Genomic DNA, 26093 nt, shown 5'->3' on the forward strand with positions numbered 1-26093 from the left:
AACCGCTTGGCTGTACAGAGTTCACTCAGCCTCAGCCTCCCGACCGGTTCCTCACATCACTTGGAGGCCACGCAGGCTCTCCGCCTTGAGCAAGGGGCCTTGACTGGGTGACCCCGTACTCTGAGGCCAGCCAGCCCCCAGGAGAAAAGGAGCAGCAGAGGAGCAACTGCCCACCCTTCCCCACAACCATTCTTAAGTCCAGCCATTCTTAGCCAGCCCGGTCAATTTCCGCGGGACCCTGGTTGAACCCCAATTCTGAGGCTGCCCCAGTCAGGACTCTCCCTCCAATCTTCCTGCCCTTAGACCCGATTCCACTAGGAGGCCAGGCTGGCTGCCAATGCCCTTTTTGACCAACAATCAGGAAGAGACACCTTTTTAAAGAGATTTATTGAGTACTTACAAAACTTGTTTTGGCCTCTTTCCTCTCTCCCAGGGAAGAGAGAACTCTACCATGGGGGGGGGGAGGCAGAGGGACACTCCGGGGCCCTTACAGTGTTTCTCTGGCCAGGTGCAGCCCCTCTTGGGCCAAATCAACAGCTCAATAATCCAGGGCCCTCATGGCGGCAATTTTGCTAGCCAGGCGGCGGGGAAAATTTCTGGCTGCCTGCCTGTAATCGTCAGGCTTGGTCTTCAGGAGGGTCCCCGTGTTCTGCAAGGTCTTAGAAGGCTGGAGGCCCAAAGCGTCCATTACGTTGATTAGGTAATCTGCAAGAGAAACCAGCAGCATCTCGGCTCTCAAATCGCCAAGTGAGGGGGCGTTTCCAGGACAACGGCCAGAGCCCCACTGCGTCCAGCAGATGACTGAGGCTCTGGATGGGAAGCCCCAGGAAAAGAGGCTGGAAGTGCTGGCTGTCCTTTGAAAGGGCAGGGTGGCTTGCAATATGGCTCTTAAGTACTCGAAGGGAAGCTTCTCCCCCCGCCCTTTTTTTTTAAATGCACCTTTTGGATTTGAGGTCCAGGGAGGCAGACTGACCAGTCAGCTGCCTCTCCACTGGAGATTCCCAACTGGAAGTCGGGTGGCCTAATGGCAAGGATGCTGGAATCTGGATTCTGGGCAGGGGAGGGGGCTGGGTGGCCCTCAGGACCCCGTCCACATGCAGGACCTAACCTGGGTATCTCCCCCACACCCCAAACATCCTTCCTCCTCACCAATATCCGTGGCCAGCTGCTTGGTGGAGTGCGGGGTGAGCTCAGGGATCTGCAGGATGACCTCGCAGTACGTCTGCATGGTGGCCCTGGCAAGAGAGCCCAGCCAATAGTCCGCCATGTTGTCCAGCTCGGGGACTTCATCGCCTGGGAGAAAGAGGACAAGTAATGATGCCCCGCAGCTGCGGTGGGCTTCTTCCTTTAGAGAGAGAAATTGGGGCACTGCCCACGTGAGCCTTCCTGCAGCTGCCTCTCTGGGCGAAGGCCTCTTCCTGGGCCCGGTGCCCTTTCCCACCTGGCTCTGGAGGGAAGGGCAGCTTCCCAGCATGCAGGGCGAGTTCCAGCGCTGCGTCTTCCTGGGTCACGAAGGGCTCCAGGTGAAGAGGGAGGGACATGATGTATTGGCCGATCTAAGAGGGAGGGAGGAGAGCAGGTGGTCAGGCAGCCTCAGCCTTTCACTGCAGAAAATGGGGTCTCTGAAGCCCTGCTGATTTCCTCCATTTCTCCAAATGGGACCAGCGCATTCCTCTCCAGGGCACAATCTGAAGCCCAAGAGAGGGGCTCAGCCAAGTCCTGCTGCGGCCTCTGGGTCACCACAGGTCCCCGAGATTTCTCCTCTCCCCTCGGCCTTGGGGGATCAAGCCTCCCAGAATGACCCTCCAGACCATCGAGGCCAGCCCTCCGAGGCTTCTCCAAGGGAATCCGTCAGTCCTCACAAGGGACTTAGACCGGACCCCTGAGGGGCCAAAGAAGTCCCTACCCCTTCCAGGCTTCCCAGCTCTGCAGGTCGCCCTTTTCTCAGGCGAATCAGGCCGCTGTCAGGCGGAGAGCAGCCTCATCTGAGGACGGCTGGAGAACCAGAGGAGGAAGCAGGAACCCCAGAGCCCCAGCAGCACCTGCCTTTCCTGGGGGAGCCCTCCACCTACATTGCTGATGTACTCCAGAGGCGTGAGGCTGAAGTTGGGCAGGTCATCGGTGAGGATCTCGCCCGCACTACTTGCGCTCCAGCTCTAAGTCAAGGACAAGCAGAAAGGCAGAGCCTGACTTGTCACGCAGGGCAACCTTCCCTCTTTCTTCTCCCCAGTCCTCGTTCAAGGACTCTGTGGGGACCCCCCATGCCTGCCTGGCTACTCACCTCCATCTTGGCCACCAAGAGGAGCTGCTGCTTGATGCGAAGGAAGACCGAGTCGAAGGCCAGCTGGTGGGCCAGCTGGTTGAGGCGGGTGAAGGCAGAACGCGACGCTGAGAGCAGATTGTGGCTTGTCCCCTTCTCCTGCAGTGGGGAAGGAGGGGGCAGTCAGGCCGGGCTCCTCTAGCTCCCCTCCAACACCCGACAAGGAGTCCTCTCCCTCTGCAGCAGCTGCAAACCCCCCCCCCCAGCATCAGCAGGAGAACAGGGGGCCTTCCCTCTTAATGGGGGGTGGGGGGCTGAAACATCCCCAGCAACCAAAAGAACGAGAGACCAGGGCAATTGGTGGTCTCGGAGCTCAGTGAAGCCACAGGCGATGGCTCTGACCGCCATGCTTCTGGCTTGCCCATGGTCCTGGGCTGCTTCTCCCCTGAAGGGACCCCCCAGGAGGAGCCAACTGGAGACCCAGCCTGAGGCCATCAAGTCTTTTCATTTCCACGGGAGGCAGCAGCCACTCAGCCCAGAGCCTGGAGGAGGATCCTAAAGCTCGGGGGTTCTTCTGGGGGAAATCACAATTCTCCTGCAGGATCAGGCCTTCTCATCAGAGGCTCAGCTGAGGCTTTGGCTGAGAAGCTGCCTGCAAACTGCCTTGGGATACCACATTTCGGAGAAGGCAACCAGGCACATGACTTTCCTGAGGCTCGGCCCGTGTGGTGGAGCCCACCAAGGGAAGAGAGGGCACTGTCAGCAGGAGTACCCAAAATTTGGCTCTGGCACCGCTCCCCAGAAGCCTGATGCCTGCATTTGGAATTTCTGAGCCCTCCATTATGCAAGCCTTTCAGGACGGGGCCCCACCCTCTGCTTCTATCGCCCTTATGGTACCCAACCTGTTTTTAGAGAAGAGGCAGGGAGGGTCTGCCAGCGTCCTTGCGAAAGGCAGCGCCCACTGTGGAAAAGAGGGAAGACCCTCCAGGGCAACAGGACCAAAACTTCCGTGCTTCCATCCTGCCGCTTCCAGCCCCACACCCATCTGAGGCACTGCCTTCTCACCCACGTGCCAGCTGAGCAAGAGCAACCTGGATCGCTCTTCCTAGCAAATGCTCAGAGGGCCCAGAGCCCCTTGCCAACAGTAGCCAGAGGGGGAGGAAGAGGAGGAGTCTAACTCATCGTGCCCTGATGCAATTCTCCCCCCCCCCCCCCCGCTTTCTCTAAGGCTCCCTGACAAACCGAACTGGCACAGACTGAGGAACAGGAGCCCCCCCCTCCCTCCCTCCCGCATGCTGGGAAAAGCAAGCAAGGCGACAGGAACACTGAAGGGCCCAGGAAAAGCAAACACTCGCAGGGAGGGACCGTCACCTCTGAGGCACACTCAGAAAGCTGGGGGGGGGGGGGCTTGGAGGGGAGGGTTAAGCAAACAACTCAGCCCAAGGCTGCTCCTCTGCCAACTCCTCCGTGCCCACCTTGAGCGTGTAGAGGGTCTCCAGCAGGGCAGCGTACTCCACCGGGCTCTCCTGCTGCAGGTAGCAGTACTCCTGCCAGGGGTTCTTGAGGTGGCTCTGCTTCTCCGGGCTGCGTTCCTGGAAGCCACTCAGGCTGCAGGGACGGTAGGACTCCGAGAGGAACTTCCCTGCCGTGGAGAGGATCCTGCAACCGGCACCGGCGGCAGACGAAACGGCCTGAGCACTGAGGGCGCCCCAGAGCCTCGACCGTCAAAGCTTCAGGGGGGAAGAAGAACCGGAAAGGAGGGCCCTGCCGCCCCCACCGCCCCTGAAGAGCAGCCCAGCGAGCCCACCTGTTGGCCAGTTGCTGCTCAAGGTCTCCACACTGTCGCAGGAGCTCCCCACAGGTGGTGATTATTCTGCAGGGAAAGAGATGCTGGTGGAATCGCTGCCCCCAAAGGCCCCCCCCCTTCCAGGACAGCACTGGGAGAGTGTAGGCAGCGGGTGTCTCTTCTTCTGCAGTGAGAAGCCACAGGCTGGGATGGAAAGGCCCAGGAGAGACCACGCCCGTGTCTCTCGAGGAAGAATCTCATGATTACTCCAATACAGGCAGTCCTCAACATACAACTGTTCATTTAATGACCGTCCAGAATTATGACACCGTTGGAAAGGGTGCTGTACAATCTTAAAACACTTCAGGCTGTTGCAAAACTCTGCGCTGCCCTCCCCCCACTCCAGTATAGGGTGCTGCACCCACCAAAGGAGCTCCCTCCCCTGCATGGAGGAGCAGAGCCCACCTCCTCCTGCAAGTAACACTTTCAGCCAGCCCAGAGATGAGAGGAAGCCAAAATCCGAGCAGAGAGCAGCAGGAGGTGCATGGGGTGCCTTGGGTGGGGTGGGGGTGGGGGGCTGAGAGGTCTGGCACAGGCAACACGCAAATGCCTCTCTGCTCAGAGACTGAAAACCCTGAGCTACCTAAGGTGTACCTGAGGCCCTGAGGCACTCCACACTCCTTACCTGATCACTAAATGATCATAACTGGGAGTTCCAGGACTGTGGTCATTGAGACAAGCAGCCATGTGGGTATCTCACTTAAGGACCACTTTGCTCAATGACCAAAATTCAAATCCTAGTTGTGGTCATAATTCAAGGACTCCCTCTACATAAAGGAAAGCCTGGGCCTTCGTCTGCTTTTACAGCATCCGGCGTGGCTCACTTTCTTGAGGAATCCATTATTGTTTGTGCAGAATGCTGAGCTCTCTCCAGAAACGCTTCCCCTGTCGCCCTGCTCGCCTTTTGCACGAGGTATTTTTCTCACCGAACTGCATTCTGGAAAGCAGTCCAGTCTTCCTGGAAGTGGGAATCTGAAGGGAGGTCATCCAGCTGGCATTTCTTCCTGATTGACTGCAGGGCATTACTGAAGTCCGAGCCGTATCTACGGAAGGGTCAGAGATAAGAGTCGGCCACCAGCTGGGGCCCGTGGCTGAATGCAGCCGTGCCAGCCCTGAGCTGCCCAGGTGGGAAGGGAAGATCCAAGGGGACCAAGCCAATTCTTCCCCTAACAGGCTCGCCTCCCTTCTGCATTGGTGAGGACCTGGGAGGGTGGGGAAGGGGCAGCAGACGGTACTGGTCATTTCCTCCTGTGGCCATGGGGAGCAGAAGGAACTCCATGTCCCACTCATCTCTCAACCTGTTCTTCTAGGAGCAAATTCTCCACTTGCAACCCTCGCAGTGGTGGGGATGCTGAGAAAGCCCCCACCTCCTCTGGCCCAGAGGCTGGATGCAAAGAGTTTTCTTCATGGCCCAGGACTTACTTGCTGAAAAGGGCTTGCAAGGCCCCAAGGAGTCCACCCACGCCCAGCCCATCGGTCAGCGTGAGACAGTTGTCCACTGCCGCCAAGGCCAAGCCAAAGAGCTTGTTCACCGAATGGCTCAGCTCCTGGACACAGTCTATCACTTCCCCGTGTTCCTGCCAGGAAACAAGATCACAGCTCACGGTCACCACTCTGGAGCGGCAGCGCAGCCAGTCCGAATGGGGCGGAATTGGAACAAGGCAGCCATTTCCACTGGGACCCTGCAGGGCCTTTAAAAGGGCCCCTCAGGAGAAAGTCCTCAGAAAGGCCCCCTCTAACCGTCTGCTGATGCCCAAAGAACCTCCTGCCCAGCTGGAGCACTGAAGAAGCTTTCAAAGCCTGGGGCTGCTCTGAGGCTTTATAGAGGGGGTATTCTGCTAAACAGGCCCAATTTCTATGGGGAAATCTGGGGTTCCAAGACCCCCGAGACTGTTTTGCAGTTCCTGTTGCCTGAGAGCACCAGGTGTCAATGCTAGAAGTGACCTTTTGAGATGGAAAACCCTTCCTAAAGCAAAAGTCTTTAACAGGGTTAAAAAGAGGCGGTAAACAACCCCAACCTGAGAGGACAAAATAAGAAATCCTGATGCCCCACACATGTGGAACTCAGTCCAGCCTGACAATCACCGTCCTCTTATAATAACAAGGGCAGCACCCAGCCAGCTGTCTGAAGCGGGGGGGGGGGGGGGATGAGGAAGAGGAGGCAGATTTTCTTTGCACTCCCTAAACTTAAATTTTCTTTAGAAAGAGAAGCTAAGCTTCCCTCTGCATGCCCCCACACTTCTGAGCCGGTTCCAGGCCCATCCTCCCCTTCCCTCTCAAAGCATCCCAGGATGCCCCTGCTGAAGAGACCTCCCAGGCCGAGCTCAGATTGGGGGCTTTTGCCACGAACAAACCCCACCAGCCTGGGGGACAGTCCCGCCTTGGCCAGACTTTCTTTTCTTTGCTGTGTATTTTAGCTTACAAAGTGCTTCTTCTCTTTCAAGCCCACCACACAGAACCAACAATTAAGCCAATGAATGAGAGTTTTCACAAGCCTGGAAAACCGCTAAAGGGAAGCCGAGCACAGCAGCCCCCTTTTCACCCACAGTAGGCTCCCCCATGCAGGAAGGCTGAGAGTGAGGCCCCTCTGCTGCAGAATCTGCCCTTTCAGAGGGATTCGGACTTCTGAAGCTCCATCCATCACTTCAGATGTCACAAAACCGGATTGTCGATCAACAACTGCAGGATTCCTTGGGGCAGCGGAGAAAGGCTCTTACCAGGGGGACAGCACTCATCTGGATGAGGAGATTCTCTTCCTCCAGGGCCCGGTACTGCAGCTGGAAGGGCTTGTAAGGGCTGAAGATGGCCTCCACCAGCTCCGCCACCTTCACCAGGTTGCACTCCCCTGAAAGCACAGGAGCAGCCTCACAGCAGGAGGGCCACAGGGGGGGAGGGGGCTCCCCACATGGCCTGCATCTCCCCCTGCTTTGCCCGTTAGTTTTATACTAAAATTAAATCTGGGGCAAGAAGTTAAAAGACCCATAAAATTCTCCACACTGAAACTCTCCTGCAAACCCAGAAGGTGCCTCTCTGTCCCCCAAAGTCTCCAAGGATCCTTCTCCAGACTCGCTAGGAAGGAAGGAAGGAAGGAAGGAAGGAAGGAAGGAAGGAAGGAAGGAAGGAAGGAAGGAAGGAAGGAAGGAGCCACAAAGCAGGGCAGGGCCTGCTAAGCTTTTTTCTAAAAAAAATGAAGGGCACTTACTGAAGAACACAAAGAAAGTGCTTAAATGCTGACTTTGGAAAAAGTATATTTTAGAATTAAATCCTTCCACCCCTCTATACATTTACTGCTGTGTTGCTTTTTATTTAATTAGTGGGAGGGGGAGAACTTGAGACCCCTATTCAGACTATACAGACTCCGTGTCCCCCAGGAAAGGCCTGCAGGCAGCCTGGGAGGGCTCACCTTTCTTTCTGATGGGCGGGGGGGGGGGGGGGGGAGAGCGTCATTCCACCTCGTAGCCAAGAGGGCAGCTCTCAACCAAGTGGGGCATTTCCCACCTGCCCTCTGTGGCCGTGAGAAGAGAATGAACGTGAGAAGAGGGGCAGCGCAGGGGAATCGCCCGAGGCCTCCAGGGTGGCTGGGTGGGAAGGAGAGGCTGAGCACCGGCTCACCTTTACAGAAATCAAAAGTGCTGGGGAGTATTTACTCACAATAGAATGCAAATTGTTCTGCTTTGGCAAACACTTTAAACACTGTGTCAATACTGCTCACTCAAGTCAAACACAGTTTGGTACAAGTATTATGTAACAACAGTAATAAAGACCGTCAACGCAATACTAACCAATTGTGTTCCTATAAAACTCCCCTGTAGAAAAAGGACAAAAAAAGCAAAAGCATTTGGGCAGGGTGTCCAAGTGCCAAGGACTTACCCAGGCTGGGCAGCATCGCGGCCTCCAGCCCATGTGCGAAGTAGACGGTGGTGCCATAGAGCCCCAGGAGCTGGCTCAGTTTGCTCTCGGGGCTGCAGCGGTCCATGGCAGCAGTGAGGCAGGCGGGCAGGGAGGGTGTCAGCGCACCCAGCACCTGGAGCAGCAGGACGGTCACCACCTGGTGGGGGTTCTGGAAAACCTGTGGAGGGAAGGGAGGGAGGCAGGAGCAGGCCAGGCAGTTTGGCTAGAGCCCCGGACGGGCTTGCTCTCTCGGCCCTTAGAGAGCCAGCAAACCCCAAGCCCGGCCATTAAGCCCACTGCCATGGTTTTCCTGCCCCTCTCCTTCATCTGCAGGAGTCAGCAAGGAGGGTCCTCCAGGCCACAGGCTCCATGCAGGGCCCAGGGATGGCTCATGAATCAGGAAGCCTTGCAAGGCAAGAGGGGAGAAGCTTCTCTCAAAGGAAACTGGGCAAATGCCACGCCTTAAAAATGGATTCGTCAGCAACACCCAATTATACCAAAAAGAGGTGCTGAGCCTCTAACATCCCCCGCATATTCTCCTGGTCAGTCAAGATTGGATCCTAAAGCAGCCTTCAATTAAAATCTACTCAGAAGACATACCAGGTAGAGAAGACGGGGGAGCCATTGGGGCTGCACCCCTCTTTTCCTCTTGTGCAATGTAATTCCTTAATTACGTTGTTGGAAAACATCATCAAATCCTGAAAGACCTCTCGGAACTACGGGAAGCCTCCTGCCTACCTTCTTGCAACTCCCTTCCTACCAAAAGAGGGTCCCCTTAAAGCAGCCAGCCCTGGCCCAAATCTCTTCTGCTCCTTCTCCGAATGAGCCGGGCACTAGATGGCTACGCTGCAGCTAATAGGCCAGGCCCCAAGTCTCTAGTTCACGAAGACAGGGGTCAAGGATGGGGCTTGCAAGCAGCAGACCAAATTCCACAAGAGAGGGACGCAATGGGTGCAATCCTTGAATCCTCTCTGCTTGTTGACTTGTGTATTTCAGACAGTAATCTTCAAAACTATAAAGATGGACACCCAATAAGTGAGAGAACAGAAATTGCTTTAATGGAGCTTGGATTATTTGTTGCATTTTGCAGTGCTCTGATTCTAACATTGCTATAATTAAGGTTAAAACCAAACCAAACCAAAGACACATGGGCTCCGTATGGGGAGAAAGCCAATTGCCCTAACTGCTTTGGTTGCAGGAAGAGAAAGACCTGGGCACATTTTAGGGAAGTTTTTACATCAGATCATTTCAAGGAGGGATCTAGTCAGGGAGGCTTAAAAGCCATTGCCTCTTGATCCTACCCGTGCAGCACTGAAAACAGTAATGAAAAACGCTTCTGCAATTCTGTGACTTTTCCTGATTGACTGGAAAGGTGCATCTGAATCACAGAAATTTAAGGTGTTTATTGCAGACTTTGGACCTCATAAAATTCCATGAACTAGGCAAGCCGATCTTACCATAAAAAGCTCATTAGGCCCATGCTTCAGGGTGACTTGTCAGCAAGAAAGATGATAAAAATTGATAAGACCACTATACATTTCAGCACTGGTCTCAGAATACCCTTGTTCTGAAGCTACTAATTCCTTTTTTGAAATTAGCAAATTTTGAAATGAAGCTCTGATTTCCATACTGAGCTTCAGGGCAGAATAGAAAAGGAGGAGGTGGCAAAAGGAGAAAATGTACTAGGTGTGTCAAGAAAGCAACAGACTACCCAAAGCCCTACCTAATTTCAAAAATTCCACTTTTAATGTCAATGTTTCTTTCATCATTAATCTTTAAAGTACGTAATGAACTTGTCAGCCCTACAGGATAGATGGACCAGGAAACTGACTCTACAGAACAAGCAGAGCTACCCTCTTTGGGGTAACAGAATCTTGCAAGCCTCCCATCGTTTCCCTCCCCTCCACCTTATGCCCCCATTGAGCTGGGGGGGGGAGGAGGAGCCAGCCTGAGCCTCTTTCTCAGACCCTCCTGAGCTCAATGCAGCTTCTTCTGCACCTGCAACCTTTCAGATGTGTGGACTTCCATGGCTGGGGATTCTGGGAATGGAAGTCCACACATCTTCAAGTTGCTGAGGTTAAGAGGAACTCTGCCCTAATGGTTTCTGGGTGCCTTCTGCAAGGTGATTTCCAGGGCTCCCTACAGCACTACATCAAACTCCCCTGGCATTTATATTTAGCCATATTCCTGTGCAAATCCCCGATAAGAAATCTGAACAATCATTACGTCCTGTCTAGTATTTTTACAGTGCTTCCGTCTTTCCCATGATTAATGAAGAATGCTGGTAGATGCAGAGCAGTTGCTGCAGCCAATTTCATCCTGTAGGGCTGGACTTGGTTAATGGTCTCTAAATACAGGTTTAGATTATATTAGGGGGAAAAAAACAGAATGAGTTGTCCCAAAGGTGCTTTTTCAGGAGGCAACTGAACTTTCTTGTTTTTCTTTGAAGATGTTTCACTTCTCATCCAAGAAGCTTCTTCCGCTCTGACTGGATGGTGGGGAATGGAAGGATTTATACTCCTTGCAGACAGCTGGTCATCTGCATCCTTTTAGAGGGTCGTTGAGGCCACTTGGAGGTTTCTCTGTGTCCTCAGGGTCACCTGAGTGGTGCAAATGGGTGTGGAGCCTTCTTAGAACTGCTAAATGACTGTGTTGTAGACGGGAGACAGATGATGTCAGATCCCTCCCTCTCTGTTGAGAGAGGGCTGTTAAATTTTGAGACAGATGGCCTCTTTGACCCCTCTTTCTTTCTCCCGTCTACAACACAGTCATTTAGCAATTCCAAGAAGGCTCCACACCCATTTGCTCTACTCAGGTGACCCCGAGGACACATAAACCTCCAAGTGGCCTTAACGACTCTCTAAAAGAATGCAAATGACCAGCTGTCTACAAGGAATATAAATCTTTCCATTCCCCACCATTCAGTCAGAGCTGAAGAAGCTTCTTGGATGAGAAGCAAAATGTCTTCAAAGAAAAACAAGAAAGTTCAGTTGCTTCTTTAAAAAAGCATCTCTGGGATAACCATGACCTGGTTGACTGAGAATCTCCACAGACAGAGTGAGCTGTCAGTGTTAGAGAAGCAGATGTGGTGAGAGAGAGAAGTGGGTGATCACCGATGAGTCTCCCCCCCCCACACTTCCTGCAGAAGATCCAGATCTTCCTGCAGAAGATCCAGAAGATCCAAATCTGAGTCTGTCCCTCAGAAAACAATCCTCCTTTTGGGGATCCTTTTGAGGTGGGGTGGATGGGTACAGACAGCAGCTCTGGCAGAAGGGAACAGCTGGAGAAACCAGCAGGGAGACCCTCCGGTCACTGTCCGAGCAGTACCAGGCCTCTTAATGAGGGATGAGCTTCATTTAAATCCTGCACTAAAGAATTTCTGTTTTCTTGTAAGGAGGAGCTACTCAGCGCCCTCGGGGCTTTATCCGCAGTTGAGGCTGCTTTGTTGGCCACAAGGAGACTGAGAAGGGTTCTTGGGAAAGGGCCCAGGGGCAGCTCAGTCTACCAAGGGAGCCAGATCAGCCCAAGATGGCAGGCAAGCTCCTTCCAGGCCTCCCCAGAGATAAGCATCAGTTCTCCCCTTCACGGGTGAAAGCCTCAGGACCTAATCAACCAAACTGGCCGCTGCTTCCCCAAACTCCAGCAAACCAGTTTGCCAGCAAGGAACCCGGTTCCTTTTTTGCTGCTGGGGGGTGAGGGAGGCAACAGATCCCCAGCTGTAGTCTGGGACAGGCCAGGGACACACAGCTCCTCAGCCACCAGGGTTATATTGGGTGTCTGCCCACCAGTTCTGGTCACACAACACACACACAAACACTGCAGAGAAGCACCAGAGTTAAAGGGCAGAGACATAAGAAAGCTCCACTCCAACACAGAAATCAAACAAGGTTAAAGCAAGACAACGGGTCGTTTGCAGGGAGTTGCCAAAGATTCAGCTGAGCATTTCCAAGTCATTCAGGGATCCAGAGGGATTACCACCTGTGATCTTGGACAAGCAACCATGTCTAGGCCTCCCAACTGCCCTCGTTCAATGCCCTGATGTGGCAGAGTCTTTGGCGGCTCAAAGAACAGCGGAGTTATTACAGCATAAGCTTCTATGGATCAAACACTGCCAATAATAATCAAGTATTAATTGAATGAGACTTCAGCTCTGGGCAGAAACCCGCCTATAACTACAGACCAGGAGATGGTTAAGTGATATCTAATTCTGTATCACACTCCAAGTTCATGCAGCCACAGATCGGTGGCATCTGTTTGGGGAACGGGGAGCATAAGGCAAGCGGTTTGCCAATAATTAGTTTACGTGCAAGCCCTTTTTATGTAAAGAGACGTAAACGGTTTAATCTTGCAAGGAAAGTTCCCAAGGCACTAAATCCAGTTGAGCTACAATGGTTGTTAAGGAAACCCTCGGGGTTATGGGGCAAAACATCAGGTGAGGCCAGAATCTGGAGCTTTGCAGGTCCTGGTCAGGTTGACTGAGCAATCTGGCCACATTTCAAGGAGATGGAGGAAGAGATAGAGCTGCAGGGATGCCTGAGGAGGAAAACAGTACCTGTTGGCCTCCGCTGCCTGGGCGGGGAAGAGGCTGGACTCCTCCTGAGCACCAGCATAGGAGGCTCCGGACCCCACAGACCCCTCCCGGCACAGACGTACCTGCGTGGCCCACTGAAGCTGCGAGTGCCATGTCCCCAGCAGCACTTCGTAGAGCTCTGCCAATTGCCGATCCAGGAAGAGGTCTGACTGGCACAGATCCTGCCACGCTGCCATTAGCTGTACCTGAGAGCAAGGAAGAGGGTCAGGATCATAGCCAGGGTAAAGTTATTTAGAGGATGTTTGTTCTTGCCAATAAGCATAGAAAACGAGGGGGGGGGAACTGGAGGAAACTGACCCCACTGTCAGAGAGGCTCCACACCTGTGTTCATTTAACTCCCCAGGGGCCATGTCACAGGGATGCCATGAGGACTGGAGGCCTAAAGTCTTTGAGGAAAAGTTGATAAACCACATCTTGTTTTCCTTTTGAAAGAAGAGGAGAGCCCCTAGTTGGGCATTGCTTTTGGGATCAGAGATAATTCATGGGTTGGTTCCTGTTCTGTGGTTTCTCCAGGGGACGAACCTAACCCAGTTGGCCACCTTGTGGGTCGGTGACCTACAGTATGTGGCCACCGTTCATCTTCTAGAGAAAGTCATCTCACAACAGCTCTTGGGCACCCATGGATTCCTGAAGCCAACAGCTGCGACTTCCCCTGCAGCCCCACCTGGCCAATGAGGAAGAGTGAAGAGGGCCAGGCTGGGTTGGGCCGCAGCGTTCTGCCCAGAACACGTTTCTTGCCGGGCCAGGAATGTTGCTTAAGTTATAAAATGGGCAAAGGCCCAAAGTGCGTGGCAAGACTCAAGGTCTGAAAAGGAAGGAGGGGGAGAGGAGGAAGAAGAGAGGTTCCTTAATCTGCTTCTTTCCAAACTTACGCGGTTTTAGGGCTTAAAAAGAAGAGGTGCCAAATTCACGCTCTTTCCATTTGCACCAGCCAGTGCCCACACAGGCCTGGAAGGACCCCTGGTGGCTCTCAGCGGAACTGAGCAGGAGAGCAACGGAGCTGGGCTTGAAGCCCCGTCTCAAGGGCTGAACCGCACTGAATGCTCCTCATCGGGGGGGGGGGGGGGGGGAGGAGAGACAGAAAAAGACGCCCCCACCTACACTCCACATTTGCTGGCATGAAGCATCCCAGCAGCCCATTTTCCTGTGTGGGCCTGACATCTGGTAAGACAACCCTTGCCCCTTGAAGGCATCACGATCGTCACCAGCCAGGGGCAGTTTCAGAAACGGTGCCCATATTTCTCTCCTACATCCCACGTGTGTGTGTGTGTGTGTGTGTGTGTGTGTGTGTGTGTGTGTGTGTGATTAAAACAGGCCACCTGCTTCAGCAGTGGCGAGGACCCCAATACCTTGTGGCACTTGTAGTAGTAAGCCAGCAGCTGGGGCATCCGGTCAATTTCTGTGAAGACTTTCACAAACAGCTGGGCCTGATCTAAAATAAAAGTATAGATTTCCTCCATTAGTCTGCCTTGGACGAAAGCAGGTTCAGCCTCTGTTTGACTCCATCCTGATCCTCCTCCACCCACCCAAATGCCTGAAAACCTGAACAGGGAGGCCCAGACCCTGCTCTACCCCAGCAGTCCCACACTGCAGCACCACCCCTCCTCCAGGATGGGGAATAAGCCCTGGAGGTTCACAGGGAGGGCATTTCATAGGGAGCATCTGAGCAGAGGAGAAAGCTAACTCTGCTCTACCTGCCACCTTTACGTCCTCCCTCCAACCTCATTTCTTCTGCCCAAAGCCCCTGAGAGTAAAAAGTCAGGCAGGAGATGCTCTTCCATTTGGTGGGGAGAATAATAAAGTAAAGCAAGCAAGCAAACTAATGGCTCCCACAAATAGGGATCCACGTTGGGACATGGTCCAAGCATATGACAAACGCTGCTGTGCGGCCCGTCGTTTGCAATCCTGGCAACCCCCTAATGGAGGGTGAGAAGAGAGAGCCACACTCCAGGTAGGGCCAGCCACAACCAGTGCTTGGCACAAGGCTGCCCCCACCTGGTAGCTCAGTGGCGCAACTCCAAGAGATCCCATGGTAATCACAGAAGGCAAACAAAGGACGGAGCTTCAAGCCTTGCCCCACGAGAAACCCAAGAAGGGACAAATTCACACCTCCAGCAGGCCTGGAAATACATATCACAAGAAAGAGACCTTCAAAAGAGACAGAACCCCTTTAAGATGTTTAAGTATGGAACTGCCCATCCCCAAAAAGGGCCTCTCTCCAGCCTCAAACGCTCCAACTCTGCTGGTGGTCCTCGGTCCATTTCTCCTTCAGAGGCGCTAAAGACCAAGGCAAGAAGGCCCTCGCCAATATCCTGTGCCCCAAAAGGGCCACCACCCACCGCAGGCAGTGCCCGTGCGAGAGCTTCAGTGACTGAGAGCTATGACCAAATCACCTCATGTGACAGAAGAAAAGCAGAGGTCAGATTTGGGGGTTCAAGCCTTGGTGGCCTATGGGCGTCTCTGGAGTGTTGAGGAAGTACTGAGGGATGCTAGAGAACAGACTGCGATAGAGTGTTTCCAGCTACCCCTTTACCCCCCAAGAGCCATTCCTGAAGTTGGATGGCAGCACCTGAGCTGCATTGCCCAAAGGACCAGACGGGCTTGGACTGCAGGAAAGCAGCGGGAGCAAGGCAGCCGTGGGCTCCCTTTCCTGGGTCACCCCAGGTGAATCAATGTCCTTGCCTGCTGAGCCCCAACCCCTGGTCCTACCTGCCACCCGGCATTTGGACTCAACTTACGACCATAATGGAGTTGGCCTATTACACTCATAAGTCGTGATGTTCATAAAGTGGGTCGTCATGTGACCAATCTCATTTGGTAACCTTTTTTTTTTTTTGCACCGGTCATTAAATGGCAGACATAAAGTGAACACCGCCATCATTAAGAGAACCCATTGAGTATTCTGGGATGTTTTGCTGAAAACCAAAAGTAAAGTTACTTGCTGTAAGCCACTCAGGCATCTTGAAACAGGAGATGGGTGGCAAATAAATTTGATAAATACAAAATGAATGCCAGGTTTTGGCACAGAAGTTGTAAATCATGGCTACATGACCACAGGATGCTGCAAACGGTCATAAATGGGAGTCTGTTACTGAGCACCCAAAAAGCAGTCATATGACCAAAGGGGAGCAGCCACTGGAACTTCAAAACCTGACCTTTTTTTTCTCCGGGGGTGGGGGGGGTTGAAACTTCAAATGGTTGCTAAGCAACTGGTCATACGTCAAGGCCCATCTGTTCTGCCCAATCCGCCAAGCACAACAAACTTCAGGTAAGATACCAAAACCTCCTCTCTTATGTTCTTGGTTTGGTGAGTGATATTGACTTGAGTCAATAGTCTGCAGCATGAGACCAAATTCCTAACCGTGTTATTAGAGGGGCACGTTGAACTGTTGCGTCTGCTTCCACTTTATGTGGCCTCATTGAGAGCAAAAAGACCTCCTTGCCAGGACCCTTGACTGGCAACATTCAGATGTCCCTGTCAAGGCCTGGCTCAGGTGCAGCTTTCTCCAGAAACCTTACACACAGGAGCCCCGTTCTTTTTTGCAAAGACTTGCTCCACTGGGCACCTAAGCCTTTGAGTCCCAGTGATTTTGGCTCAGCCCAGGGTCCGCGTTATTTTGTGATGACACATTCGAACCTAATCTGAACTTCCTTTTACACCTGAGCAACAATCCTGTTCCCCGGCAAGAGCCTTCTGTGCAGTTCTGGGCTGGATCTGCAGGGAAAGGCCACGCCACCTCTCTGTTTTCTAGCCCCCTCCCTTGACCCACATCGAACACCCCCCCCCCCGGCCCTCTTACCAACGGACTGAGTGCTGAAGGCAGAGACAATCTGGGGGCTAGCCAAGGCTTCCAGGCGGTTCTTCAGCGCCTCCAGGTGCACACACTTCTCTGAGTAGTCCGGCGTGTCCACCAACACAGCCAGGCTGTTCTGCATGCTGGTCAGCTTGTTGGAGATGAGAGACACGTCCTGGCCCAGGCAGGGGAGGGAGGCCGACTGGTTAGACTTTGGAGCTCCCGAGAGAGACCCTTCCCACTCCCTTCCCCAACCATTCCCGGATATCCTTCCTCCAGAAGAGCCTTCTCTTTCTCCTTATTTTTTATGGGCCTTAAAGCCAAAGGGGCAACCAAAAAATAAATAAATAAATAAAAATATAATTATGAAAGAAAGTAACATTTCAGAAATTAAACTAGAAATCCTGAGGACATAAATTGAAATAATGTGCCAACCATCTTGTAGTCACAATTCCCAGCCAAATGACCCTTCAGGACAGGTAGTCCTCGACGTATGACCACAATTCAGCCCAAAATTTCTGTTGCTAAGTGAGACAGTTAAGTGCATTTTGCTCCATTCTATGACCTTTCTTGCCACAGTTGTTAAGTGAATCACTGCGGTTGTTAAGTTAGTAGCACGGTTGTTAAGTGAATCTGTCTTCCTCATTGATTTTGCTCATTAGGTTGCAAAGGGGATCACATGACCCTGGAACACTGCAATCGTCGTAAATATGAGTCAGTTGCCAAGCATCTGAATTCTGATCAGGTGATCATGGAGACGCTGCAACCGTTGTAAGAGTGAAAACGATCACTTTTTTCAAGGCCGTTGTAACTTTGCACGGTCACTAAATGAACTGCTGTAAGTCAAGGACTACCTGTTTTTTAATGGAATATATACAGCATCACAGTTTTATTTGAAGTTTATTTTGGATCAATCAAATAAAACTCTAATGGTGACCTGGAACATTTGACAGAGGAGGAAAAACAACTTTCCTATTTCTGCTTCATGTTTTCTTAAAATGTTCAATAAAAACAATTTTAAAAAGTGAAGCAGAAAACTCCATGGTGAGAAGAAGACTTTAATTTAAAAATCAAAGAAAAAAAGTAATCAATACATGTTCATGTTAAGAAAAAGGCCAAAACATAGAGAATCAATGCAGGTCCTAAACCTCTCCCTGTTTTTTGTTACATTTATTCTCTTTAGTGGTCTTGTTTTTTGGCTGTTTTTATTGATTGATTGGATTTATTGTTGTTGTTGTTCTTTTAACTGTTTGTGCCTCCCAGAGTCACATACCATGTATGAGATGGGCCTCATCTCAAGCAAGCCAGCACCTTCACAAGGGCCACCAATGAAGAATTCCAAAAGACCACAGATTGCAGAGGAAACCAAGAGGGAATTGCAATAGCCGATGATCGGAGCACAAGTCCGTCCCTTCCGGCTTCTTGTTCATTTGGGGGCACTTTCCAAAAGGCAGAAGTGGCAATTCCCCAGCTGCTTTTGGGGCACCGCCTTCCTGGCCGCTTTTCGGACAATACTGTAGGAACTCCCCTAACCCCCAGTCAGGCTTATCTGGCCAGGCAGAGGCCACCTGCTCATCAGAGAACAAGTCCCCAAAGAGGCCAACTGGCTCTGCTGGCAACAGCCCCCGACTGCAGCAGGGCAGGATGGGCAGGAGCTGAACCGGCCTCTGCTGCTCCTGGGGAGGCTGAAGAAAGGTCAGGACCTCTGACTCCTTTCATTTTCTTCTCTTTTGTTATTGTAATCTGCCAAGAGTAGCCCCAGGGCGAGATAAATAAATAGATAGAATGGCTGATGTCCTGGGAGTACCGAGGGCTGGAGGAAGGGCGTGGGTGGGGGAAGACTTGCCCCACCAACCTGCAACCTTCCCTGCCAGCTTCCCCACTGACTTTCTGGGGAAGTCGGCAGGGAAAGTTGCAAATGACTTTTTTTTTTTTTGATTTATATGCCGCCCTTCTCCGAAGACTCAGGGCGGCTTACAATGTGCTCAGCAATAGCCTTCATCCTTTTGTATATTTATACAAAGTCAGCTTATTGCCCCCACAAACTGGGTCCTCATTTCACCTACCTTAGAAAGGATGGAAGGCTGAGCCAACCTTGAGCCTTGGCGAGATTCGAACCCTGCAGTAATTGCAGGCAGCTGGTCTTAATAAGCTTAATAACAGGGTGCCTTAAACCCCTGTACTACCAAGGCTCAATTGTGCGACTGTGGATGCTGCAACTTGTTGACAAGCACAGAATTTGTGACCACCTGACCATAGAGGTGCTGGGATGGCTGGAACTCCAAGGACCAGTTTTAATCGCCATTCATTCAGCACTGTCATAACTTTGAATGACTGCTAAAAGAAGGGTCATAAGTCAAGGAGTACCTTATATTGCAGGGGTCCCCAACCCCCTGGGTCGCAGCCCACTACAAGGCATGGCCTATTCGGAACCAGGTCATGTGCTGGCCCACTGCTCGCGCAGCCTGGTTCCTCTCTCTCCCCCAGCCAGGTCATCAAGCCGCAAAGGTAGGGGACCACTGTTATATTGTATTTCTGATTTCTGAAACCCATTGTAATTAATAATACTTCCAGCTTCGTATGATGGAATAAATGCAGTTATTCTCCAAGGCAGAAATAAAACAACAGGGAAGAAGATTCCAGCTTGACCACAGGAGGAACTTTCTGACTTTATGAGCTGTCAGCCAGTGGAACAAGAACTAGTGCACTATCTTTTGTTGGAGGTTTTGAAACAGAAATGAGATGATCAGCTGTCAGAGATACGATGGTGGATGCCAGACTAAACAAATGGTTGAATTAGATCATCTCTAAGATCAAATTAGCTGGTTTAAATGATCTCTGAGCAGCCTTTAACCATTCTAATCTGTTTACAGAATATTGTTTGTAAATTGTAAACATTGAAATACCTGTGTTTTAAACGTCTCTTCAATGTCTGCACTGAGAGTGCTCCACTTGTCTGCTTCCTGGAGTGAATCAACAGCCAGCTGCATTCGGGATTTCACATGATCGAGTTTGATTAAGACCTGAAACCAAGAGAAGAGAATATCCGTAGCTCAGGATTGACCTGAGGAATCTTTGTTGCTCTCTGAGCTGGGTGGTTAACTGGCAGACATTTCATTACCTGACTAGGTAATTGCCAGTTGCCAGTTACCTAACAGCACCAGTGCCAGGAGTGTGGGTTTTGCTCTCCGTTTATAAGATCTGAAAGATAGAGTCCATATTACAGAAATTGATTTCCCAGGCTCCTCCGCTTTGGACAAGGTAAAAAAGCCCACTTGAAAGACTACAAATTTCTGGTCATCACAGCCTAAAATGGCATCAATGAACTAAAACTTAGAGAACGGCTACCCGGATGGTATAAGGCAGTGTTTCTCAACCTTGGCAACTTTAGGCTATAGTAGACCTCAACTTCTAGAATTCCCATAGCTGGCTGAAGAATCCTGAGAGTTGAAGTCCACACAGCTTAAAGTTGCCAAGGTTGAGAAACACTGGTGTAGGGACTAAAAACAAAATCCTCTGAGTGGGCTAAAGAGGAAGTGGGAGTATTTAGCCTGCAGGAGAGAATAACGGTCTTCAGGCAGTTAAAGGGTAATGGAATCTTCTCCAGACAGGACCAAAATCAATGGAAGCAGATTCAGCTTAGATATGAAATGGGCTGCCTCAGAAGTGCTGTGTTCTGCCCCACAGGAGGCTTTGGAGAAGCCAGAAAAGTCATTTGTCAGAAATGCTTTAGCAAGTCCTAACTCTGTTATTCTATATGTTCTATACACTGAACACAGTATTAGAAGATTTCCGAGGCCCCTTCCTGATGCAGGATTTTATGTAGTCTAAACCAAGCTATTTCCTTTGAATGAAAAATAGAAATAAATAACTAGGCTTAACTGCTAGGTAGCTTGTAGGTACCAATGTAAGAGTTAAATTCATTTCAATGACTATATCAGTATAATTGTAAAACATTCAGCATAATTGTAAAACATTTGTGCTGCTGCCTGAATAAAAGATCTATTTTTAAGGTTGTATCATTTTTCAGGGATGCTCATTTTTATCCATTCTGCCACAGGTGTCCAGGAAGACAACCCATCAGCCTGGAGAAGTACCTGCATGGACTGTGCGGTGTCTTCCTCCAGCTTCTTAATGTCTTCCCTCACTAGGACCATCTGCTCCTTCAGGAACGTCGCCTCCTGCTTCAAGGCTTCCACTTCCCGCAGAACTCTGGGCATGCTCTGAAGAGCCTGGTGGCTCGTCTCTGTAGGAAAATGAGAAGCAGGAGGTCAGGCACAGCTGCAACTTCCCAGAACACAAGAGACAGAGGCTGCACCTCTGGGAAGGCTGGAACTGTGCCACGAGAGCAGAAGGGTCTCCATGAGGAAAAGGTGGGGTGGTTATGTGTTAGAAACGGTATCACCTGTTCAGCACAGAGACAAGAGGCTTACAAATATTTGATCGGTCAATTCAAAACCAATGAGTGAAATAGGCCACCACTGACCAACAGTTATGCAGAGTTTCACTGAGTGTCCATTCCTGCTTATTCTCCTATATTAGGCGCAGCAGTGTGGCACAGTTGTTAGAATGCGGTATTGCAGGCTAATTCTGCCCATGGCCAGGAGTTTGATCCTGACCTGCTCAAGGTTGACTCAGCCTTCCATCCTTTTGAGGTTAGTAAAATGAGGACCCAGATTGTTGGGGTCAATATGCTGACTTTGTGAACCATTTAGAGAGGGCTGTAAAACACTGTGAAGCAGTATATAAGTCTAAGTGCTATTATTATTATTCCTATGTTACTCCTGTATTCTCCTCCTCTTCCTTCTCCATCATCATCAGGTTTTTAATTAATCGGACATTCAGTGAAACTCTATTACTTCACATTTACCCTGAGATAACCTCAGTGTGAAAATAAGCCACCAGTTTTCTAAACCCCCATGGCACATAAGAAACTTCTGGAAAGTTATGTCACCCAACTGGATGACAATTTCCCCTTCCCAAAAACTATTTTGCCAACCAAGAAGGTTAATAAATGGGGAGAGGAAAAAAATGGGTGTAAGTTAAGACAGCAGACTTTTCCTAGGGCTACTCGCACAAAGAAGCAAAGGGATACATCCCTACTCAGGGGGAGGAGGATCCTGTCATTATTCATGAAATCTAGCAATAAAATTCATTATTACAGACTATAAAAATATTCATCTTATTACCACTGTAAAATTTCACTCTCTTCTCACTTTCACTATGTGTCCACATGACAATATAAATGTTGCTTTACATTTCAAATTTGTGTTCCTCATTTCAGATATCTCAAAAGTAAGTTTCTTATAAAAGAGCAGAGAAGACCATCTTCAAAATTTAGAAGTGAGAAAACCCTTGCCAAAAGAAGAAAAACAAGCTTAGGCTAACCACTTTTTTTAAACGGTAGCCTCACAAATATTTATATTTTAATATAAATAAATAAATAAATAATTTTATTTCTATACCGCCCTTCTCCCGAAGGACTCAGGGCGGTGTACAGCCTATTTAAAAACACAAAAACACGACAACAATTTAAAATTTAAAATCATTAAATAATTAGGCTCCAATTAAAATCCCAGAAATTTAAAATACCCCAATTTAAAACGTTATGTTAATAGCCCTGCCTGGCGGAACAACAGGGTCTTCAGAGCGCAGCGAAACATAAATATAAAGTTTTAAATACATAATATCTATAATTTATATCTATATTATATTAACCACTATACCACATAATATGTCTTGATTAAACTGTGTAATGTTGATATAGCACCATTAGCAAATGGCTTCATGTCAGATAGAAACATCTGCAGTGCAAAAATAATCTGAACTGTACACAACTGCCCAAAGCAGCTGCTTCCGCCACACAGACCAGGAGCGGTCCTTGAAACTTCCAAAGCGAATTCCCCTCAATGACAGCAGCATCACCTTCCACAGCATTGTTGACCTCCTGGATGAAAAGCTGCAACTTCATCACCAGGGTAGCTGCGTGAGCATCTACTTTGCCAGGGGCCTCCTGTTGCACAGCCCGGAAGGCCCCGTTCACCCAGGCCTTGACCTCAAAGTCATCAGCCAGAAACTTGGAGAAATCCATGGTGGCTGCCACAGCTTCACCCTCGCCTGGACCTGGTCAGCAACTGCGGCACCTGATGATACAAGGGAAACAGACTGGAGCAGAAGCCAGAGTTCAGCAAATCAGTAGTGGGTTTCAATTTAGTTTGCTACTGGTTCGCTTGTGAGCACTTGCACGCTGGCATGCATGCGCAACACTTCTGCACATGCGCAGAAGCGCCCAGGCATGTGGGCGGAGCCTATTGTCACTGCCACCGGTTTGTCCGATCCAGGGCGAACTGGTAGCAACCCATCACTGCAGCAAATGCTGTCTGCAGAACGTCTTAAATTTAAAAAAAAGGAATATAGGGGGTTAGCATTACTGTGCATGCCATTTGTCGAAGGACCTCTGCCCTGGATAGAGGATTGAATTGTAAGACACACGCAAAAATCAGAATCCTAGGATTCTATGAACTTGGCAAGCAACGATCATCTGTGAAATCCTTGGTATTCTCTGAGCTTGGCTGTTCTCTTGCAGCAGTCTCATTACCCAACTAGGCAACATTATCAGTACTGCTGAATGTGACGTTTGCTCCCTGTTTATGTATTTATCCCTTTATTATTTTTATAAGTAACTCAAAGTGGCAAACTCTTATCCAACAGTTTCCTTCTCCTATTTTCCACAATCGGTTGAGCTGAGACAGAGTGAGTGGCCCCAAATCACCCAGCCGCTTTCATGCCTACAGCAGGACTAGAACCAAGGCCACCGAGACAAAAGGCAGGCAGCTTGTTGTCCCCAGATGAGGGTTGTTTCAAACTATATTCCATGGACTTCTATGAAAACTTAATGGGGTTACGAAACAAAAAAAAAACAAAAAAAAAAGTTCACTCAAGGCATTACCAAGTTTTTTAGAGTTTAGCTTCTTGATTAGGGTTCTGGTTTTTTTTAAAAAAATTAACAAGTTCCAGTGCCTGAAAAAGTTTGAAATCCTCTACTGTAGTCCTGCCAGGAGAGTTGTCACCAGAAAGATCTGGAAAGATCAAGGTTACCTACCCGGTCTCTGAACTTATGAAAAAAAATTGCATTCCAAGGACAATTTTAAAGAAAATGCTGCATCTTTATTATTTGACATCTGTTAATTAAAAGAAATATAGAATCACAGGGCTGGAAGTTTTCTAGTCCAATCCCCTGCCCAAGGATATTTACCCTTGAATGCCATGACTGTCATTCTTTAGCTTTAATAGAGCGCTGTTAAATCTGCTCTGTTTCTCTAGATGTGATGCCTCAAAGGATTACTTAGAGGACAGATTTGAAACTGGAGTATTTGCTAAAGTGAAAACAGATACAACATTCTGGAATGTGTACAAATGAGGCAATCTAATATTTTTATTTTATTTTAATGAATAAATCTAAAGAAAGCTACTTTGGAGTAATGGTTAAAAGCACCAACCCAGGCTAGAAATCAGGAGACCCTGAGTTCTAGTCCCATTTTAAGAGACGAAACCAGCTGGGTGGTCCTGGGCCAGTGACTCACAAGGAGGCAAAGACAAACCACTTCCAAGAAAGTATCACAAAGAAAACTGTAGGGACCAGTCCAGGCAGCCACCCACCCACCAGGACCAAGACTGATGCAACGGCGCCAACACAAAAACAGTTGAGAGATTATGGGGAGGATACAGATTACAATGGCAGCTTGGAAAGAACTTGGTTCAATGTGACACAAGGTTTATAGGGTGCAATGGTTTGGTGTCATGGTCAAAGCATCAGGCCAGAAACTGGGAGAGGGCATGCTTTATAGTCCTCCCTTAGGTATGAAACCGGCTGGGTGGCCTTGGCCCAGTCACTCCCTCTCTGCCCCAAGAAGTGGGCAATGGCAAATCACTCCCCAAAAACCTTGCCAAGAGAACTACAGGGACTGATCCAGCAACAAATCAAAATGGACTTGAAGGCAACCATTTAGACCAGGGGTCTCTGGCTGAGGAATTCTGGGAGTTGAAGTCCACCAGTCTTAAAGTTGCCAAGGTTGGAGACCCCTGATTTAGACAACTGATTTTTGCAGCTCTGATACTACAGAAATCTGGCCGTGAGAAGGGAAGTTTCAAGTCCCTGGGGTCACTTCCGTTCGTGCATCTTCCCATCTCCTGTATGTTTGCACCAGCCATTCTCACACCTTTCCTGTTCCCTCTCTGACCCAGCTTATCTGCCTGTGGGCCTGGAACGTGCAACTTCCTACTGACTTCCCCACTGACTTTGGTTGTGGGAAGCAGGCAGAGCCTGGCGAGGTGGCTCAGTGGCTAAGACACTGAGCTTGTCGATCAGAAAGGTCGGCGGTTCGAATCCCTAGTACAGGTCTCCTGCCTAAGCAGGGGGTTGGACTAGATGACCTCCAAGGTCCCTTCCAACTCTGTTCCTGTTACGTGCCTCCACGGGGCGAGTGGAAGATGGGCGGACTTCAATTCCCAGAATCCCCCCCTTTCCAGCCGCCACGTTCAGAAAAGGAGCGAGAAAACTCAGCCCGCAGGGCCGCTAGCTGCGTCCGGGCAGAACTGGCTGCGGGGGAGACAAGCGAGGCCCCCGAAGCGGGAGGGGCGGCCGCCGCCATGAGGAGATTCGAGCAAGGAGACCCAGCCAAGCCCGGGGACGAGGCCCTGCGAAGCCCCGCGGAGAAGTTCGGGCTCTGCCCCATCGCGGGGCGGGGAGGTCCGAAGCAGTCGGGTTCGAGGGGGGGACCGCGCCCCTCACCTGCTGGCCCCCTCGGCGGGATGCCCCCAACTCACCTCCGCGCCTGCGCACTGGACCTCCGCGCCCCCGCGGGTCCAAGGCGTTCGGCCACCATCTTGGTGTCGGGCCTGCGGCTTCACGCCTCTCCAGGGTTTCCGGGAAGCCCACTCCCTTCGCTGATTGGCTGGCGGCCGACACTCGCGCCCCAGGATTGGACAGGCCCTCCGCCAACTCAGCACACCCGGCGAGGAGGCGGGCACTCTTTTCCCAGTCCCGCTTGCCTTGGAGAAAGCGCAGCAGGCGCAAATCCAACCGGGGCAGCCGCTTCCAGCGCTGTGCTTGCAGCCCCAGGCGAATCCCTGCAGGCAGCTGCCCGTTTCCCCTCCGCCGGTCAACCCCGCTCTTGCCCTGGGAATCAAGCAGTCCCTGGACTCCAAGCGCAGGGAGGCGAGGGGGAGATGGCACTGGAGATGGGGAAGCTGTGCAAGAGCTGGCAGGCCAGAGGGAGGATGCACAAACCGGAGCAGCCAGGCTGGGACTTCCCTGAATGTTGTTTATTCTGGATTGCTGCCTCGGTCCCAGGACGAAGGGCCGGTCCCAGCAGAGGTGGTTGGAGGCCTTTGTGGGGCAGAGGCTCCAGAAACACCCAGCCTAAATTGCCAAGAAGGGACGACATGCCACCCAGGGTTGGGGAGGCCACTTGTCTCTGAATCGCTTTTTACCTACTCCAGGGAAAGATCCAGGCAGAACAAACACCAGCTGCCCCCTGCTCCTCCAGCCAGCCCAGGTTTGTCCGAATGCACCTAGGCACCTACTAGAAATGGACCCCTTGGTTGCAACCACTCACCTTTCGCTTGTTAACTGTAGTTTAGGTCTGCAAATATTGTGTGAGGCAGTCTCTTCAGATCCAGGAGTGTCTGGAATGTGCTGGATCTTTAAAT

The 26093-nt window shown here is 50.7% G+C and overlaps 1 protein-coding gene across 1 annotated transcript; it reads right to left on the minus strand.

The window, feature by feature from the left end:
- Nucleotides 1–385: 385 nt before the first annotated feature.
- Nucleotides 386–25271, minus strand: COG7 (component of oligomeric golgi complex 7). The gene is made up of 18 exons (XM_070954826.1): nt 25209–25271; nt 22308–22525; nt 20480–20628; nt 19289–19405; nt 16389–16557; nt 13938–14020; nt 12651–12773; nt 7977–8175; nt 6824–6951; nt 5529–5683; nt 5033–5149; nt 4068–4133; nt 3736–3919; nt 2282–2419; nt 2073–2156; nt 1442–1556; nt 1150–1293; nt 386–705 (listed from the first exon to the last, which is right to left on the minus strand). The coding sequence occupies exons 2-18, from the start codon at nt 22471–22473 to the stop codon at nt 539–541; spliced, it is 2304 nt and encodes a 767-aa protein (XP_070810927.1). The 5' UTR covers nt 22474–22525; nt 25209–25271; the 3' UTR covers nt 386–538.
- Between the last annotated feature and the right edge of the window lie 822 nt (nt 25272–26093).

The sequence above is a fragment of the Pituophis catenifer genome, unplaced genomic scaffold, assembly GCF_029215685.1.
Source record: "Pituophis catenifer annectens isolate HBS135680 unplaced genomic scaffold, rPitCat1.0.hap2 SCAF_16, whole genome shotgun sequence".
In the NCBI taxonomy this organism is placed as follows: domain Eukaryota; kingdom Metazoa; phylum Chordata; class Lepidosauria; order Squamata; family Colubridae; genus Pituophis; species Pituophis catenifer.

Bases quoted from the DNA above. Each gene is read 5' to 3' on its own strand.
- COG7 (XM_070954826.1), bottom strand. From the start codon at position 22,473: ATGGATTTCTCCAAGTTTCTGGCTGATGACTTTGAGGTCAAGGCCTGG. The intron at 2,420-3,735 runs GTGGGCACGGAG...TCCCCACTGCAG, and splicing joins AGACCCTCTACACGCTCAAG to GAGAAGGGGACAAGCCACAA. The intron at 1,557-2,072 runs GTAGGTGGAGGG...CCTCCCTCTTAG, and splicing joins CTCTGGAGTACATCAGCAAT to ATCGGCCAATACATCATGTC.